This window comes from Budorcas taxicolor, chromosome 9 (assembly GCF_023091745.1).
Source record: "Budorcas taxicolor isolate Tak-1 chromosome 9, Takin1.1, whole genome shotgun sequence".
In the NCBI taxonomy this organism is placed as follows: Eukaryota; Metazoa; Chordata; class Mammalia; order Artiodactyla; family Bovidae; genus Budorcas; species Budorcas taxicolor.
Genome location: NC_068918.1, coordinates 65,906,792 through 65,927,172, shown reverse-complemented (window position 1 = coordinate 65,927,172; position 20,381 = coordinate 65,906,792). Strand labels below are relative to the sequence as shown.

The 20,381-nt window shown below is 40.2% G+C and overlaps 1 protein-coding gene across 1 annotated transcript in view; it reads left to right on the top strand.

Annotated features, from left to right (window-relative positions):
• Positions 1–20,381, top strand: part of MAP3K5 (mitogen-activated protein kinase kinase kinase 5) — a 227,169-nt gene that overhangs the window by 175,034 nt on the left and 31,754 nt on the right. Inside the window, exons 16-21 of the mRNA XM_052645679.1 lie at positions 3,878–4,005; positions 5,071–5,207; positions 6,140–6,245; positions 11,646–11,803; positions 14,109–14,286; positions 15,013–15,033. Coding sequence (XP_052501639.1) covers positions 3,878–4,005; positions 5,071–5,207; positions 6,140–6,245; positions 11,646–11,803; positions 14,109–14,286; positions 15,013–15,033 — 728 coding nt within the window. The remainder of the gene's footprint in view (positions 1–3,877; positions 4,006–5,070; positions 5,208–6,139; positions 6,246–11,645; positions 11,804–14,108; positions 14,287–15,012; positions 15,034–20,381) is intronic.

The window sequence follows — 20,381 nt, the reverse complement described above, 5'->3', positions numbered from 1 at the left end:
AACCTTAACACAGACACCTGCCTCCCTCTGTGGCCTCGCCTCCTCCTCTGCAGCCACAGTGACCACCAATACCACATATTGGTGGAATTGCTTCGTTGTCATCAATTAGGTCCCAAGTTCAGTTCCCAAGCCCTCAGAGATGCCTTCTCTGATTACCACAAGCTCAAAAAGACACCCCTCTTTCCCCTATAACCAGTGTCCCAGGCCTCAGCTCTCTTTCTGCCTTGCCATCCTTGGTCTCCATCTTGGTACGTGACTTCCTGACAGGTGGTCACTCTGCCTTGTCTGCATTCCAGACAGGAAGAGGGAAAAGGAAAACGAACTTTCTCAGGAATGTCCAGCCTATTTTCACCTCTTGTTTCATTGGCCAAAAGTGACCACTCCTGACTACAAGGGAGGTTAGAAACTCAGTGGTTTTTAAGTTGGCTGGTTGTTTCTCCAAACAAAATCACAGAAAGAGGGAGGAACAGATATTAGGTAGGTAGACAGTAAATTCAGTTTTAGGTTGTCTATGGTATTTTTGCAATTTCTCCTTGGTTAACTCATGAGACGTAAGTATGAATTCTTCTGGGATGGTGATAGAAACTATTCACTAGATACATTTATATCTAGTATATGTATCCCTATATATATATATAGGGAATATATATATATGTGTGTGTGTGTTATATTAAAATTTTCATCAAATAGTCTTATAGGTTCTTAAGTATTATATATTGATACATAGAGTGGATTTTTAAGCGATATAAAATTTAAAAGGATTGTCTTTAGTAGTATCCCCTTCCTCCCCACCACCAGATAAATGTAACTAGTCACTTGGAAGAAAACCACTTTGAAAACTGTCTTTGGAGCTTAAGTTTATTCAGCTACCACTGTGCATACGCAGAGTACACCAACACCAGCGAAGATCCATTTGGCATAATGTGGTTTGTTTGAAAACACTTGCATGACAAGCCCTTCTCTTGAACAGTTGCTGTGGGGCATCTTTTTGTTACCTCTAAGAGAAGATTAAGGTGAAGTCTATCATGTTATTGAGAGATACAACACAGAAAGCATTTCCACCTTTGTGACCTAGAGAGTTTCAAGGTGGCTTTTAAAAAAGTCGCAGTTACAAAGGGTAATTGCTCAGATGGTAGGATGGGTGTGAATAATGCATAATCCAACGTACACTAAACACTACCATCTGTAGTGAAGGATCATAGCAACAAAAGCAGCTTCTTCTGTGGTTCTCTCACACTCTAAAAACGCTTCGTTAGAGCATCAGAGTAGTCACAAGAGCAAGCTGCTGGATTCTAAGGACACTCTCATAATTTGTCCCAGCTAGTTGTACATCTCGAGTTGGCTTCCGCTAACATTCTACACATTTGTTAACTATTGTCCTAGGTCAGGTATTTCCACCCAGGTGTGTGTTAGAGGAACCTGGGGAACTTTTAAAAAATACTGATGCTCAAGCCATAACCTCCAAAATTCTGGGGTAGGTCATAGACGTTGATATTTTTAAAAATCCTTCCAGGAGATGCAAAATGGCCAGCCAAGTTTGGGAACTTCACTGCTTTGGATGGTTATAGTGGGAATTTGAGTCAGGAGAGGTGCTCTGGAGACATGTATGATATATTAATTTTTCAAAGCTAAGTGCATATTTAAGTATCTTTGAATGTCTATACCATTTTTCTTTCTGTTATCACAAGTAATTGAGAAGAAATGGGATTTTCTTATAATTCCCACAGACAAGTGTTGCTTATTGACCTGAACAAATTATAATTTCATGCTTATTCAGTGTGCGGTACTTACACTTTCACTTACATTTAGTGAGAATTGCTAGTGTTACTAATCGTTTCCACACTGGAGAAGAGTCTTTATTCTCAGCTAGGATGAATTCTATTATTGTAACTTTTGAGCTATCCTTTGGTTACATAAGGAGAAGTGTGTGTTGTATATTTATTTCTTCACGATCTTATATTTCAACATTTATGATTGATATTTAATAGGTTGTCAGGAGGTCGGAGCCTTTTAATTATTTGTCATAAACTGAGTGATCCTCTTGCTTTGGATTATGCAGTCATCTTGAGAAGTGTGTATTGTATATTTATTTCTTCATGATCTTATATTTCAACATTTATGATTGATATTTAATAGGTTGTCAGGGGGTCGGAGCCTTTTAATTATTTGTCATAAACCGAGTGAGCCTTTTGCTTTGGATTATGCAGTCATCTTGATATACCAAATCTGAAGAATTGGCCCAATATTGCCAGTGATTTATCTCATGCATAGCAAGAGTGATCTCATTAACTAGCATTAATAAAGCATTTTAAACTTCATGGGAAAAGTAACTTGTAAATGTCTTCATAGTTGAGAGTCATTACCTAAGGATCTCCTTGGTAACATTGTATACTGGTATTTCTTGCATTGTCTCATTCTAGCAATAGTCAAAATGGTATTGTCCCTAACTGATATCTTGTTAAGGGGTTTAGTTTAATACAAGCCTTTAGCTCCTAGAACAATTCTGAAGAAAAGTAAAAGGAGTAAGAGGTCTGATATACAAGTCAATTTTGGGCTGCTGCTGGCAGCTTTCTGAGAAGTGTTTCACAGGTTATAAAAGTTTGTTTAAATTAAATCCGTTTGTGGTCCAGTGGTTAGGACTTGGCAGTTTCATTTCTGGGACCTGGGTTCAGCCTCTAATCGGGGAACTAAGCTCCTGCAAGCTGCATGGCTAAGTCAATTAAATAAATAAAAATTTTAAATATATTTTAAAAATAATTAAATGAATTTGGGTTTTTGTAACCTACTAATGTTATTCAATACTAACTGATTCTAGTATTTGTTATGGTCATTCCAAGAAATCCATTCTGCTTATATGGATTTGCCTCTGTAAAATTTGAGCATTTCTTGCGTGTAGCACTGAAGCAAATTATGAGGCATCCAGCTTATAGTTTATGTTATAGTGAGTGCCTTTCACACCTGTAGCTTCCATCATGCAACAGAAAAAAAATTAGGAAATACCTATGAGTCTCTGTTCATCATTGCTGGCACCATACCACAGTTAAGTTATACAGTAATTATATTAACATAATATATGACAATATATTAATATTCAGGATTGTTAAAAGTCTATAGACTTCATAGTACTTCAGAAAATCATCAAAAATGTTGTTCTGTCTGTTCCAGAAATATAAAATTCTTTCATCATAAAATTTAATAAAGCGATATATACCAAGTACATGATTTTGAAGTCTGGTCTGAAGCTGGTCTTTCAGTATGGAGGCTCAGCTAGGAATGAGTAAAAAATGATGATAGAGTAGAACTGGATGGAATAGAATCAAGGAGACTTGGCATATAAATGGTTCTATATTTTTTTACTGAAGAGTTGTTGGACCTTTCAGTAAGTTCTGGAATGAATATTAAAGTTATTTGCAATTTTGTCTTCCTGGGAAAGAATCTCCTGAAAGAATAAACTTATGAAGCTAATGGAATAGAAGGTCATATGAATGTGACAGTGAGCTCTGTGGGTGATTTCAGTTCTCCTGGGTTCAGATCTTAGTTCTGTTACTTACTAGCTTGGAAATCTTGGATAGGTTAGTTCTGTGAATCAGTTTCCTTATCTGTAACATGGGCATCTTAGGAATACCTTCTCATGGAGTTGTGAGAAATGAGCTAATATATACAAAGACCTAGACTAGTATCTGACACAGTTCCCCTCACACCCTACCAGGGCTCCAGCTTCACAGAATTTATGTGATGAGAAATAAAGGCCTTCGATGGTCATATTTTATTTCATGTATGGGTGAATTCATTTAGCTGGAATTTCCCATTTGTATTGCTTAAATTTATACAAGAAGGTCTGACATAATTAGCTCACTGACATTTGCATATCTTTCAGATACTCCCAGCCCCTGCATGAAGAAATAGCCTTGCATAAGCATCTGAAACACAAAAATATTGTCCAGTATCTGGGCTCTTTCAGTGAAAATGGTTTCATTAAAATCTTCATGGAGCAGGTCCCAGGAGGTAAGAGATGGTTTTCTTTCTTTAAAAAGTATAGGTTTCTACTATATAGAAAATTAATAAGCTACAAGGATATATTACACAACCTAGGGATTATAGCCAATGTTTGATCATAACTGTAAATGGAAAATAACCTTTAAAAATTTCAGATGTTATACACCTGAAACATATAATACTGTACATCAACTATACCTCAATAAAAATAATAGATAAAGTTTAAGAAAACCTCAAAAAAAAAAAAACAACTAACTTTTAAAAAAAGTATGTTTGTAGGGTCTTGAAGAGTAAAACTGAATGGAATTTATTAGTTTACAGGTCTTAATTTGTGTAAATGTAAATAAAACGTTGGCATATGCCATTACCTTACAGTTTAGTGAAAGCGAAAGCTGTTCAGTCGTGCCTGGTTCTTTGTGATCCCATGGACTGTAGAGTCCATGGAAGTCTCTAGGAGAGAATACTGGAATGAGTAGCCTTTCTCTTCTCGAGGGGATCATCCCAACCCAGGGATCAAACCCAAATGGATTCTTTACCAACTGGGTTATCAGGGAAGTCCCTACAGTTTATTGGGAGATGATAAATAAATACCAGAACTGTTCTTGTATCAATCATTATGACTTGGATTAAGGTTTGCAAACTGAGTGGTCTTTTGTGTGTGTGTGCTAAGTTGCTTCCGTCGTGTCCAACTCTGCCACTGTAGGGACTACATAGCCTGCCAGGCTCCTCTGTCCATGGGATTCTCTAGGCAAGAATACCGGTGTCAGTTGCCATTCCCTTCTCCAGGGGATCTTCCCAACCCAGGGATCAAACCTGCATCTCCTGCACTGTAGTCAGATTCTTTACCCACAGACCCACCGGGGAAGCCCCAAGTAGCCTTTTCGACTGTATTTCATAAAGACCATCAACAGAGCAGGGACTTGCCTATTTATATTTGAACCCAAGTACTGTGTCTAGTATAATACATGGGCCACTGTTAATAACCAATAAATGTTAGCTTAATATTGTAATACTAACATGCTTTAAAGAATTCATTCAAATAAGATTTTATCCACTGTTTCTCCCTACTTACAGGAAGTCTTTCTGCTCTCCTTCGTTCCAAATGGGGCCCACTGAAAGACAATGAGCAAACAATCGGCTTTTATACAAAGCAAATACTGGAAGGATTAAAATACCTCCATGACAATCAGATAGTTCACCGGGATATAAAGGTAGGTTGCACTAGGATTCATTCTTGTAAGGTCTTTGATGGGTAATTGTTTTATTTGCAAAAATTGTTTTTCTTATGAAAACTAATTTGGAATGATAAATAAATCCTAGACACAGCAGATATATATCACTCTGCCATGGGTCAGTTATTGATAGTCGTGTCTTATTGCTTTTACTCAAGAAATAAACTCCTTAACCATGTTCAGCCAACAAAGATTGAGTTTCCACTTCATGGCTGGCACTGTTTGAGGTGCTCCATGGAGCTGGAAGCTCAACAGAGCAAAGTTAACAAGGATATGGCCCCTGCTCCCAAGTGGCTTGTAGGCTGGTTAATCTTTGTATCCTTGCCCATAGTAGCTACTCAATAAATACTTGTTCAATTAATGGATGAATAGTTAGAAGGAAAAAAATAAAATCCCCACTTCCATACATATCATATACTCCTGGGTTGAACTAAAATTAGATAATCTGTGAAATTCTCCTTAAAAAGGGAAAATTTAGAACTAATAAATTTATAACAAAATTGGACTATTGAAAGTAAGTTAATATTACTACCCTAAAACTAACACAAATGTCCATTTATTTGTGCTGCCCCTAAATATTCCAGGAAAAGAAGTAAAACAACATAGAATAAGTCAAGTACTAGGAAAGTATAGATATCATAATTTAACTAATCATACTCATATCAAACACAAGTAGTCCCTGCTATCTATAAACCTCGTTTCACCTTGTGACCTGACTAGCAGATTGTGAACTGATAGTATGTAAACAAAAATGGTGTCAATAATTCACTACTGATGTTACTGTTAAGGAAGAATCTAGAAATAGTGTCCTTTTTGCTGTAAGGACACCTTTTCTTATTAGACTTTCAAGCCAATAACAAACAGTATTGGGAGAAAGATAACATTTCTGATTGAAGTTCTTTCTTCTCTAGGGTGACAATGTGTTGATTAATACCTATAGTGGTGTTCTCAAGATTTCTGATTTCGGAACATCAAAGAGGCTTGCTGGCATAAATCCATGTACTGAAACTTTTACTGGTATGTTTTTGCGGTGATGATACAGATCTTATATAATTAAAGAAATAATTGCTGTGTTTGAGCATGACGTGAGAGAGAAATTTAGTCTGGGTTCTTACCAACATTCATGTCGATATCTTTTGATGCTCACTGAAAAATGCTATACAGAAAATTTCATCTGACCATTTCTTACCTTGTATTTATATAACTCAGTTTCTTGCTTAATACTGCTGAAGATATATATTTTTTTAACTCTCAATTTGTTATTTGTTTTTCTTTTCATGTCATTCCTTCTCTCCTGGTTGGTCTACAACCACTATAATCCTGACATTTCTTTCTTTAACATTTCTTTAGCCCAGCCTCTCAGTGATTCTTACTCATACTTTAATCACTTCCCATTTGGACTATGAGTTCTTTCTTTCCTAATCTGTTTACTGCCTGTGGTCTATTCCCCTACTTACAACCTAAATAACTAAGATTTCAATTCAAAAAAAGGAAGTGACTCACTAACTCAGAAGTAGGGTGGAGAGAAAGCTTTGCTGAGAAATTAGGCCATGCAACTACTAAGCTCCCTCCAGACCAAAATCCTGAGAGGGTGGAGACAAAGTGACTTCCAAAAAGGTAACAGTAGCCAAGAGGAAACCAAGGCTCAGAGAGATTAATGACTGCCCAAAAGTTATAGGGAGGACTTCTGGAAGTCCAGCCCTGCTCTCTCCTCCAAGTTTTCATTACTCCATTCTGCTGATTCTCATGAAGTGTTAAGTTCCTGTTATTGTGACTTCCCTGGTGGTCCCTGGTGGTCCCTGGTGGTCAAGAATCTGCCTGCAATGCAGGTGCCGCATTAGACGTGGGTTCTAACCCTGGGCCAGGAAGATCCCCTGGAGGAGGGCATGGCCACCCGCTCCAGTATTCTTGCTGGAGAATCCTATGGACAGAGAAGCCTGGCAGGTTGTGGTCCATGTGGTCACATGTGTGACTTGGCACATGTGTGCTGGCAGCCCAGCCAGGTGAGGCTCAGTGCTTTTACTGCCTCAGCTCAGGTTCAATCTCTGGTCAGGGAACTAAAATCCCACAAGTCTTGCAGTGCAACAAAAAATAATAATAGTAAAAATAAAATTCTTATTATCATCAGAGAGAGAGATTTAGAGAAAAAAAAAGATACTGTAATGGATAATCTTTGGTCTAATATAAAACAGATTGTCCAAATGCCCTCATTTTTGAATTCTGTGACGTGATGGCAGTACTTCCATTTTACAGATGAAGAAATGGAGAGAGAGAGAAGGGACATCACAGCTGAAAGTCACAAGAGTTTATAAATGATAGAACTCAGATTTTTAATCCACCGTTTGCGCTTTGCTCTGAGCTTCTTGCTCCGGTCCATCTTTCTCTCCACCTTGCTGAAGTGTCTCTTGTGGAAGCAGGGGAAAGGCAGAGGAAAAGTCTGAAGTCTCAGAACATTCAACCAGCAATGCCTCTGATCCAGTTCCTACGCTCATGGAAGTGGTTATTTCGGGACACAATCAAACCCATTTAGAATGCATTTTTTAAACAAAATGAATTCTAGCCTTCTAGTAACTTTAAATATATTTACATTTCTTTTCCTCATATTCCCTCCACTTGGCAAGAGACCCTTTAAATACTGCCAAGTCTCAGTAACTTCTGCGAGGGAAATCCTGACTTTCAGACATTTGATTTGGGGAAGATGTTAATTTAATATCTGCTGCTTATCTTAAGCATTTTCTTTAATCTGCAGAGAAGTTGTAGTACAGCAGTCCTCCAGGAGCCCTTGGCTTGAACTTCTTGCACTGGCCTCACGTGGTGTGCCACGTGTGACACACGTGTGGATCGGTCACCGGCACTGATCATGAGGGCCTGGGGTGTGCGGGCCTCCCAGCTCTAACTCAGCGCTGGTGAAGTCACAGGTGCAGGCAGCCTCTGATGAACTGCGTCAAAAGACAGTGGCCTGTGTGACTTCTTCGTGATTCGATGAGAAGGAAGGCAGCCACAACTATTCTTTAGGGAGCACTTACTGCTCCAGACTGTGTTAAGTGCTTTACATGTTATTGCATCAAAATTTGTATATCAAGCCTAATCCTTACGCATCATTATCCCAGTTGATGGTGAGAAAATTAAGGTTCAAAGAGGTTAAATAGTTTGCCTGAGGTCACAAAGCTTGTAAGTCAAAGAGCTGCAATTCAACTAGACTTAACATGCCAAATGGAATGAATTATCTTTTCCCCAAAGCTGTTTCACCCACACTCTTCCCTGTCTCGGTTGGCCACTCCAACCTTAGAGTTAACCACCGCGCCTCTCTTTTCTCACACTTCAGCTCAGTCAGCCAAGGAAACCCATCAACTCTGTCTTCAAAACGTGTCCAAATCTGGACCAGTTCCTCTCCACCTCCCTGGCTCCCGTCCTTGCCTCTCACACGCATGATCTCAATAGCCTTTTCTCCTGCTTCCACTACTGTCTCCCCTCAACTCTACAGCCAGAGCAATCCCATATAGACATAAATCGAGCCCTATCACTCAGAGACTTTGATGGCTTTGTTTCTGGAGTCAACAAACACCACAGTCCTTACAATGATGGGCAAGGCTCAGACCTTCTCAGAGTCTGTTATCTTCTAGACCCATTTCCTGCCCTTCCCACCTTGCACAGGCCTTCCTGCACTTCCTTCATTCCACCAGGCAGGATCCTGCGGCAGGGCATTTGCGCACCCTTTTCCTTCTATGGCGCTCTTCTCCCAGCTATCTGCATGGCGAAGTCCCTCATGTCCTTCAAGTCTTAACTCACAGATCATGCCAGTGAGGCCAGTGATTGCCCTATTTACATGGCAGCTCTCCCCGGACACTTCTGATCCCCCTCTCCTGCTTTTTTTCTAATTTTATCATAACACATCACTTTCTAACCTACTCTGTAATTTACTTATGTATTTTACTATAGTTTGCTGTCTGTCTTCCGCTGCAAAAATGTAAGCTGCCCAAACCCTGGGATTTCTGTCTGTCTCGGCCACTCCTGCATTCTACGTGCCTGGCCCATAGAACTGTGCTCTGCTCAGTTGCTCAGTCTTTTCCAACTTTTTGAGACCCCATAGACTGTAGCCTGCTAGGCTCCTCTGTCCATGGAATTTTCCAGGCAATACTGGCGTGGGTTCCCATTTCCTTCTCCAGGGGCTCTTCCCAACCCAGAGATTAAACCTGCGTCTCCTGCACTGGCAGGTGGATTCTTTGCCACTGAGCCACTTGGGAAGCTCTTCTGGCAGTATTAATCCACTGAATGCGAGAGTGAATGTGAGGTGACATCAAGGTTTAAGCTTTTAGCTACTGTCTTGTAGTGGCTCCCCTCCCCAGGTGGTTGTAGTAGTGGTAAAGATATTCCAAAATAGGTGATTTTAAAGTAATTTGTTTATTCTAATGAAGATATTTGAGGTATGGGTTTTAGAGTTAATACTCTCACTGTTCTCCTTGGGCTAATATTCAGACTGGTTTGATCATCACTATCCAGCTCTATAAATCTCTTTATATAAAATACTGTGTCATGTGCTTGTGGAGTAAATAAAGATTTGAACACACGATTAAACCTGATTTTTTGGTACCTGATCTATGGGGGATAATTAAACACAATCATCAAATATCACTCTTTTGAAATATTATCTAATGAATCAAAACACTAATTTACTGTAAAGATATTACTTGAATTATTCAATTTTTAAAATTCACTATATTTTTGGTCAGTTGTCATTCCTGCTGAGATATTAGTACAACTTCAGTTCTTCCATTGAATATATTTTAGGTCCACAGATAATAAGAGTGGTAGGCTTCAGCTAATATTTTCTCAATGATCACTTAATTTTGTTTACATTGTAAAAAATGATCACTTTGGGGGGAACTATCAATGCAGAGAAATTGTAACAGTTTTCTACTAAGTAATAATTTGAGGAGCATGGTTACCTTATCCTTCACCAGGTGAAATGCTTTCTTTCAAAAATATGACTGATTTAAGCCGAGAACAGACAGGTGAAGTTGTATGTGATCGTGAGCATGAGCTGCTGCTGCTGCTAAGTACTTCAGTCGTGTCTGACTCTGTGCGGCCCCAGAGACGGCAGCCCACCAGGCTCCCCCATATCATGTAATGATGAGATCTCAAAGATAAAGCTGGCAAGATGACAAAACTTGACAAAAATAATGTGCTTTCACTTTTTAAAAAAACATTACAGCCAGTTTCTAGCCTTTGACCTTGGGTTTTATAGGAACTGTTTAGAGGACATTTATGCAGCAGTTTTCACCTATGAATCAGGCACAGAGCATTCATAGAAGGTGGTCCTTGCATTTATCAAAATGTCTCTTATTGGTTATGAATAAGAAAATGCTCAAGTGGCTCTTTTGGCAAATGCTTCAGTATTTGAAGTAATTTATTATGGCATCTTGGATCCTGTTTGCTGATTACATCATATATATCAGAAGCTGGGGATATGGCAATTACCTGTTCCTATTTGTACTCCTGACTAATTGCCAGATTTTGAGAAATCACTCCAAACTAGATATATAAATTTGACCTCTAGTTGTAACCAATAAGACAATTGCAAGTTCGTGTCCACTTGGGAAGTACGAGACCAGAACTAAAATCAGGGGTTCTTGGCCTCCGTGTAGTGCTCTTTGCATCGTACCACACTTTTTGTCTCCTTGATTCCATGAAGCCTTTTAAATTTCCTCTCTTTTTCATTCTGCTCTTCTTCACTCCAGTGGTTTGTTTATAATACTGATGGCTCATGGCCTGACTTTAACCCATTAAATCTGTTGTTCTCTGGACCACAGGCTCATAGTAGAAGCCATGTATGTTAGATTTACAGAGTAAAGTACACCCCAAATTATTTACATTATTTTAAACAATGGCTTTCAGAAATCTTCATGTTTTCATCTTTAAGAAATAAACATAAAAACAGAAGAACTGAGCATTCAATCAGGAATTGAGAAATAACAGACTAAGGAAATGGATGAATGACCCAGATTTTTCCTGCAAAAGATTGGAAGTATACGTAAAGGGAGTCTCCATGTATTTGAAAACCTGATTGCAGAAAATGTGTGTTGAGTATTTTCTGTTGTTCTCAAATGACTATTAGAAATTTCAAAGAGGTCCCAATGAAGTGATGCCTCAATTACACTTTACTGTCTAGGAAATGAGGAAGTATCTATTCATAAGCAGATAATATTAGTAAGATATGTTTATATCACTAGTGAAATCCATTTTGACAACTGCTATTTCCCCTTTTATTAGCAGCAGAGAAAACTGGAACTTAAAGAAGATGAGATACTAAGACCTGAATCATGCTTTTAAGTTCTTATTTATGTAAATAACTTTAAACTGTTGTTAGTGCATCTGTTTTCTCTTTTTAAACTGTAACTGTGTTTGAATTCTATCCAGGTACCCTCCAGTATATGGCACCAGAAATAATAGATAAAGGACCAAGAGGCTATGGAAAGGCAGCAGACATTTGGTCTCTGGGCTGCACAATCATTGAAATGGCCACTGGAAAACCACCCTTTTATGAACTGGGGGAACCACAAGCAGCTATGTTCAAGGTCATATTTCACATCTTAAATGTCCTAAAAATCAGTGGTTAAAGCTCTTTACGGCTCTTGGAGTTCCATGTGTGTATGTCATATTTTTTTAAGCAAAAGGAAAGGAGCCTGAGCTAGCACAATCTAAGATCTAAAGTTCAAGTTTCACTCTCCTCGGTCAGCTTCACATGGAGGGTCTCTCTCAACATTAGTTTTCTCAGCTACCAAGTAAGACTCAGTGTAATGCCCTTTGACCACCTTTTCGCGATGCAGTATAATTAACACGCCACTCCACTGAAGATGATTTAAGCCCTTTGGGAAACACAGTCTGAAAAATCTTCCACTGAGGGACATAAAAACATTTTTTATCCATTTAGGTATTAAAGACATGTTTTCCTTTTCTCCTCTAACATTACGGTTTGAAGTTTCCGTAGATAAAAGGGTATAGTTGTTTTAAGTACATCAACTTTATTCTCATCTATCTACTCTATCTACTCTTCCAGCATGTTACTTTGCCCATTAGTAACTCATTGGGGGGTGGGAAAGGAAGCAGCTCCAGCTCTTAAAATAGGGAGCATGTGAAATGGAAATAGACCTGAGAGAGCCTTGGGGCCACAGCTTCAGCATATGGGGCTGGACAGTGAATCCCTGAATCCCTGCAGTCCTCACCTGCCACTCCACTGAGCCAGAGGAATATTAGACTGAACCCCTGTCTCCCAGGAAGTGAAGCTCTCATTTCTGCTATTCTTTGAGGCATCAGGCTTTTGATTGTAATTTGTTATTCCTTTCCTTGCCACTGGTCATGTTTCTAGCACTTACTCCATTTGTGAGAACCCCCTCTTATGAGGGACCATTTGTCACACCCCTTCTATGTTTGTACCAAACTTGGTTTACCTGAAGCTTGGAGACAAGCTGATGGGCTGCTGCTGATACAGAAATGAGTAGTGTAACCACACCTGAAAAAAACAATGAGCTGCTCAGAGATCTGTCTTTCTGGGCATGAATGGATGTCTTTCTCTTCTTGGCCAGTCTTTCAAGTTCTCACCAATCTCTGGGACTTCACTCTGAAATGTTCCTCTGTCACCCATCGGTGCAGGGATTATTAAGCAACATGCTTTAGAGGAGTTAGCATGCTCTGGCACTGATTTGCAACATTTTAATCCAGTCTCCAACACAGTCAAGCTATTTGCTGGCTTTGAGTAAATTACTTGACCTTCTTGTGCATTGGTTTCCTCATCTATAAAATGAGTATAAAAATAGTACCTATCTAATGAAGGTTTTTGAGGAGTAGATGAGATAATATGTGAAAAACACTTAAAACAATGTCTGATACATAGTAAAGGCTTTATAATTAGTACAAATGTATCTTATCTATATAATAAATTAATATAAGCTATTTAATAACAAAACCTTTCCTTAGGAAATTATCTGTGTACTAAATACATGAAACATTGCTGAAAGAAATTAGAATGACAGCAATGAGAAAAACATTCTCATTGTTATAAAAATAGTGTTTGTTTAATTTTAAGTATTTTTAAATATCTCTTTTAACATGGGCAATTTGAGACAGGGAAAAACATTCACAAATCATGGTACAGGAGAAACAACACAGTCTTTAAGCCAAACAAATGAAGGTTCAAAATTTCAGCTCTGCCCTTTCATAATCATGTAACCTCACCCCGGGAGCCTCATTTTTCTCATTTCTGTAACTGGGATCATATTTAATCCACTGGGTTGCTAGGAGGATTCGATGAGATCTCATAAATGAAAAAAACCAAGCACGAAGTTCTGAGAACTGAATTATTATTTCATAGCACTGTCTACTGGAGAAGGCAATGGCAACCTGCTCCAGTACTCTTGCCTGGAGAGTCCCATGGGCGCTGGAGCCTGGTGGGCTGCAGTCCACGCGGTCGCGAAGAGTCGGACACGACTGACCGACTTCACTTTCACTTTTTACTTGCATGCATTGGAGAAGGAAATGGCAACCCACTCCAGTGTTCTTGCCTGGAGAATCCCAGGGATGGAGGACCTTGGTAGGCTGCTGTTTATGGGGTCGCACAGAGTCGGACACGACTGAAGCGACTTAGCAGCAGCAGCAGCAGCAGCAACACTGTCTAATATCTTAAGCTAATTACTGTGCCTATGTCATTGATAAAGGTACAAAAACACTGAAAACTTTCCATAACCTACATAAAACAAGTCCTGTCTCATTTTGAAAAAAGACACACATTTGTAGTATTTGATAAAGGAGCTTGTCTCATTAGGTGACTAAGTTATGGGATGGGATGAGATGGTTATTCAGAAGTCGTGTTGTGCTGTGTCTTAGGTGGGGATGTTTAAAGTCCACCCAGAGATCCCAGAGTCCATGTCAGCAGAGGCCAAGGCGTTCATATTGAAGTGTTTCGAACCAGACCCTGACAAAAGAGACTGTGCTAACGACTTGCTTATGGATGAGTTCTTAAAAGTTTCAAGCAAAAAGAAAAAGACACAACCTAAGCTTTCAGGTATGTGGTTGCATCAAAGGGGGTATAGGTCAGAGTCTCTAAATACTAAAGTTTTCAAAATGGAAGATTTTTCCAGAGGTGAGCTAATTTGTTTAAAGGTATCACCAAAAACTGGCATCTAGAAGCTGTGTTAGCATCAATTTCACAAATACTAGGGCCTCACACATAATAATCTTCCATCACATGGATGTAGGGGATTAGTATATCAGCATCTATATATTAGCGTTGCTGATACAAAGATTAAAGTACAGAGGGGTAGAAGGTAGTTTCTTCAAACTGAAACTCCAAATTACCATTGATTGACTACAGGGCTATTAGAGAACTGTTAAACTTCCAAACCATCTGGATAATATGTTCTTTTAATTTTAGATTATCCAAAACACCAATTGCCTTTTAGAGACTACCATTCCAAATAATTAACCACCCCCCCCCCAAAAAAAAGAAAAAAAAGAAAGAGAAGATTTTCAGTTACAATAGAATAGCACTGTAAAAATATAAATTGGCTTTTTGCAATAATTTCCATAACTCATTTCAGAAAGGAAAAAAGTATGTGATTCACTTGTTGTTAGCATTTTTGGTGTCTATGTGGGATGAGATGGGCAGAATGAATGTTTGGAATGGACATCAATCCCATTTCCAGCATTCACTTCACTTTTTGTTGATTTCTCAGTTTAATAACAAACCACATGCATGCTTATTTTGCTGTGTTTACTTTTCTTTCCACAGCTCTTTCAGCTGGATCGAATGGTGAGTTTATTTTTATATTGTCCTTTGGGCTGAAGCTTGGTACATCATGAAATAAGCTCTAGATTTCCTATTGAAGAGCTTCATCCTTTGCTCTTTGCTTACATGGGGTAAGGATAGGGGGCTCCTGGGTGCAAAGGATGTGTGGTTGCAAGTCTGACTGGGTTCATTCTTTCAGAAACCTCTCAACTTTCTCCCTCATAAGACAGGCTTCTTTTGTTCCTTCCTAAATGCAGGATGGTGACTCTATTTTGAAATCTTCAATTTGAGAGGAGTCCATGCTTTCTTAGGGATTTCCCAGGTGGTGCTAGCAGTAAAGAACCCCCTGCCAATGCAAGAGACGAAAGAGACGTGGGTTCCATCCCTGGGTCGGGAAGATCCCCTGGAGGAGCACATGGCAACCCACTCCAGTATTCTTGCCTGGAGAATCCCATAGACAGAGGAGCCTGGGGGGCTGTAGTCCATATACAAAGAGTTGGACACAACTTGAAGCGACTTAGCATGCACACATGCTTTCTTATCTGAGAGCTAGCTGGCCACCTAACTCTTTTCTTGTGGAAAATTTCAATGCCGGACACCTTTCCCTGTCATCTTTGGTGTCCTGTTTTCCTCTGATTTTAGCTGGTCAGGACTAGATGTGTTTTTGATTTTCAGTATTAGGCTTTGCAGATCATAACTAGGAAGGTTTTCTGCTCTAGGAAGATCAAGTGATGCATTTCAAGGCATAGGAAAGAAATGACTATGATTTGGGATTTTCCTAAGTTGGATGAGTTGTTGATCAAATAGACATGGGGTTCAGTGTTCCTTGTGAGTGTCCTGTGCATTCTTCCACTGGCTGAGGGTAGAGTTTTGCAGGTTCCTTGGGTGCCTCAAAGCCAGTCAGCCCAGAGAAGAACCCTGTAATCAGGGTTCCTTGGCCACAGCCTCTCCAGTTTTCCCCCCTCAATTCTTAGAGTCAAGAACTCTGTGAAGAGAAGCCCCTCTTTTCCTCCCTTCTCCACAGTTACTGCATTTCACAAGGAGGACCCCAGGGCACTCAGCAGCCTCCCTGCCAGCTGGTTTTTGATGTCATAAAATGGGCCCTGACTTTGGATTCCAGCAGACGTCGATTCACTTTGCACTTAAGCGGAAGCCAATTCTGATGCCAGCTGAGCCACTTTCTAAAAACATGCCAACGCAGCAATTTACTTGTTTCATCAGGCATTCTGTGCTGGGAACAATACCTACTGCACAGATTTGCTTCTGAGAACAAAATAAAAAATATATACCAAAAGAAGCTGGAGCCATGCCCAGAAGCTCAATCCATGATTGCTTCATCCCTTCCACATGGGTAGGTTTTTGTTGCAGGAAGCAGAGTCTCATCACGCGTACATTTAAATTATGTGAACTCAACTATACACACTTGGCAAGAGACAACTAGTGAGAGGGAATTTAAGCCGACAGTTCTGCCCACAAGCCCTCTCGGTGAGCATGTGCCTTAGAGCGAGCCTGAGACGGAAGGTGTCCATCTGCTGACCGCTCTGTCACCTTTCCCACACACCCTCCCCACTCTGCACTCAGCGTGACTCAAGAGCATCTGGGACTCAGCTCTGGCTTTACAGTCTTTTACTTAAGGTATTTTCGAATCTTAAGATTTTGTAGAGTCAGCAAAAAGAGAATGGGCATTGGAGTCAGAGCTGGGTTCATGCCTTAACTAGGTGACCCTGGAAATGACTTAACCTTAGTCACTTCATCTGTCCAGTGAGTTCAGTTAGACAAACTGCCCATGGGGCTTTGTGACAATTAAAATACAGTCACACATGTGAGATGCTTAGCAACTGCCTTAAGGTGGTTATTATGACTATTACTGCGGGGCTCTTCTTGCTCTGGCCTGCCCATGCCCAGTGGCTTGTTTAGTATTGTAGACCACAGTCCAGAAGTCCCCTATTCTTTCCCTAAAAACTCCCTATCTTCCTCCCTCAGAATATCTCCCAGGCCTCCACAGTTCTCTGGATTTTTTTTTTATTTGCAGTGACTCATGCCTTTCTGTTCTGCCTCCTTGGCTTGAGACATTGATCTGCTTGATAGAGATGTTTCTGACAAACATTACTTATTTTCAAACCAGTGTTTGATGAAAACTAGGTACCTCCTATTGTGTCAGTTCAGACTCCATCAAAATAAAATAAAAGCTTATGTTTGTTATAGAATTATAACATCTGAGAACTGGGAAAGACCTAAGAGGTCATCTGTTCTATTGGTTTCCAAAATATGTGTTTAGCAAAGAACTGCTTTTTAAAAAATTATGAATCCTTAAGCAGAGCTTAAAGTGACAAATAGATTCAAGGGATTAGATCTGATAAAGTGCCTGAAGAACTATGGATGGAGGTTCATGATATTGCACAGGAGACAGTGATCAAGACCATCCCCAAGAAAAAGAAATGCAAAAAGGCAGAATGGTTGTCTGAGGAGGCCTTACAAATAGCTGAGAAAAGAAGAGAAGCTAAAGGCAAAGGAGAAGAGGAAAAGTATACCCATTTGAATGCAGAGTTCCAAAGAATAGCAAGGAGAGATAAGAAAGCCTTCCTCAGTGATTACTGCAAAGAAATAGAGGAAAACAATAGAATGGGAAAGACTAGAGATCTCTTCAAGAAAATTAGAGATACCAAGGGAACATTTCATGCAAAGATGGATACAATAAAGGACAGAAAAGGTATGGACCTAACAGAAGCAGCAGATATTAAGAAGAGTTGGCAAGAATACACAGAAGAACTATATAAAAAAGATCTTCATGACCCAGATAACCATGATGGTGTGATCACTCACCTAGAGCCAGACATCCTGGAGTGTGAAGTCAAGTGGGCCTTAGGAAGCATCACTACGAACAAAGCTAGTGGAGGTGATGGAATTCCATTTGAGCTATTTCAAATCCTAAAAGATGATGCTGTGAAAGTGCTGCACTCAATATGCCAGCAAAGTTGGAAAACTCGTCAGGGGCCACAGGACTGGAAAATGTCAGTTTTCATTCCAATCCCAAAAAAAGGCAATGCCAAAGAATGTTCAAACTACTGCACAATTGCACTCATCTCACATGCTAGCAAAGTAATGCTCAAAATTCTCCAAGCCAGGCTTCAACAGTACATGGACTGTGAACTTCCAGATGTTCAAGCTGGTTTTAGAAAAGGCAGAGGAACCAGAGATCAATTTCCCAACATCCACTGGATCATCAAAAAAGGAAGAGAGTTCCAGAAAAACATTTACTTCTGCTTTATTGACTACGCCAAAGGCTTTGACTGTGTGGATCACAACAAACTGTAGAAAATTCTGAAAGAGATGGGAATACCAGACCACCTGACCTGCCTCCTGAAAAACCTGTATGCAGGTCAAAAAACAACAGAACCAGACATGTAACAACAGACTGGTTCCAGACCAGGAAAGGAGTACGTCACGGCTGTATATTGTCACCCTGATTATTTAACTTATATGCAGAGTACATCATGCGAAATGCCAGGCTGGATGAAGCCCAAGCTGGAATCAAGATTGCCGGGAGAAATATCAATAACCTCAGATATGCAGATGATACCACCCTTATGGCAGAAAGCGAAGAACTAAAGAGCCTCTCGATGAAAATGAAAGAGGAGAGTGAAAAAGTTGGCGTAAAACTCATCATTCCGAAAACTTAGATCATGGCATCCGGTCCCATCACTTCATGGCAAATAGATGAGGAAGCAATGGAAACAGTGAATGACTTTATTTTAAGGGGCTCCAAAATCACTTCAGATGGTAACTGCAGCCATGAAATTAAAAGATGCTTGCTCCTTGGAAGAAAAACTATGACCAACCTAGACAGCTTATAAAAAGCAGAGACATTACTTTGCCAACAAAGGTCTATCTAGTCAAAGCTATGGTCTTTCCAGTAGTCATGTATGGATATGAGAATTGGACTATAAAGAAAGCTGAGTGCTGAAGAATTGATACTTTTCAACAGTGGTGTTGAAGAAGACTCTTGAGAGTCCCTTGAACTTCAAGGAGATCCAACCAATCAACCCTTAAGGAAATCATTCCTGAATATTCATTGGAAGGACTAATACTGAAGCTGAAACTCCAATAATTTGGCCACCTGACTCGAAGAACTAACTCACTGGAAAAGACTTGATGCTGGGAAAGATTGAAGATGGGAGGAGAAGGGGAAACAGAGGATGAGATGATTGGATGCCATCACCAACTCGATGGACTTGAGTCTGAGTAAGCTCCGGGAGTTGGTGATGGAAAGGGAAGCCTGCTGTGCTGCAGTCCATGGGGTCGCAAGGAGTCAGACACAACTGAGCGACTGAACTGAACTGAATTCCTAATGTTAACAAATTGGACTGCAAGGAGATGAATCCAGTCAATCCTAAAAGAAATCAGTCCTGAATATTCATTGGAAGCACTGATGCTGAAGCTGAAGCTCCAATACTTTGGCCACCTGATGTGAAGAACTGATCATTGGAAAAGACCGTAATGGAAAGATTGAAGGCAGGGGGAGAAGGGGACAACAGAGGGTAAGATGGTTGGATGACATCACTGAGTTGCTGGACATGAGTTTGAGCAAGCTCCGGGAGTTGGTGATGGACAGGGAGGCCTGGTGTGCTATAGTCCATGTGGTCTGACTCAGTCAGACACTGAATGACTGAACTGAACTGAAGCAGAGCTCTGATATATGACTGAAGGAGCATATTTGTGTTAGGTAAAACAGGGTTAGAACCTATGTTCTAGGATCACAGAAATCTACCCACTCACCCCACCAAGGCAGTCCCGAGAACTAGGTGGATCTTAAACTTCTAAGGAGCACAGTTTATCAGTTATGAATCTGGTCCTTTATTTTATACATGTGAAAAACTAAGCCTCACAAATGACCTTCGTAAATTCTAGTGGGTATGTGTGTGCTCAGTCGTGTCTAACTCTTTGGACTGTAGCCTGCCAGGCTCCTCTGTCCATGGGATTCTCCAGGAAAGAATACTGGGGTGGGTTGCCATGCCCTTCTCCAGGGGATCTTCCCCACCCAGGGATCGAACCCGCATCACTTGCATCTCCCGCACTGGCAAGCAGATCGTTTACCGCTGAACCACCTGGGAAGCTCCTAAACTCTTAATAGGTGGCCAATAAAAACAAAGGGCTGAGAACCCAGAACTGCTGGGCCTGGTGCTTCCTCCAGTTTCACGCCCCTGAGATAGTTCTTTCAGGGCCTAGGAGGCTTTTTCCTTGCCAACTCCCTGCATGGATTACTCTGAGGAACCATGGTCCCAAGACCAGCCCCTTATGTTGCATAGTTTGGCTGCTCACTGGAACGAGACACTTGACAAGTAGCCTTGGTGTCTCATGTTGGTGTGTGCACG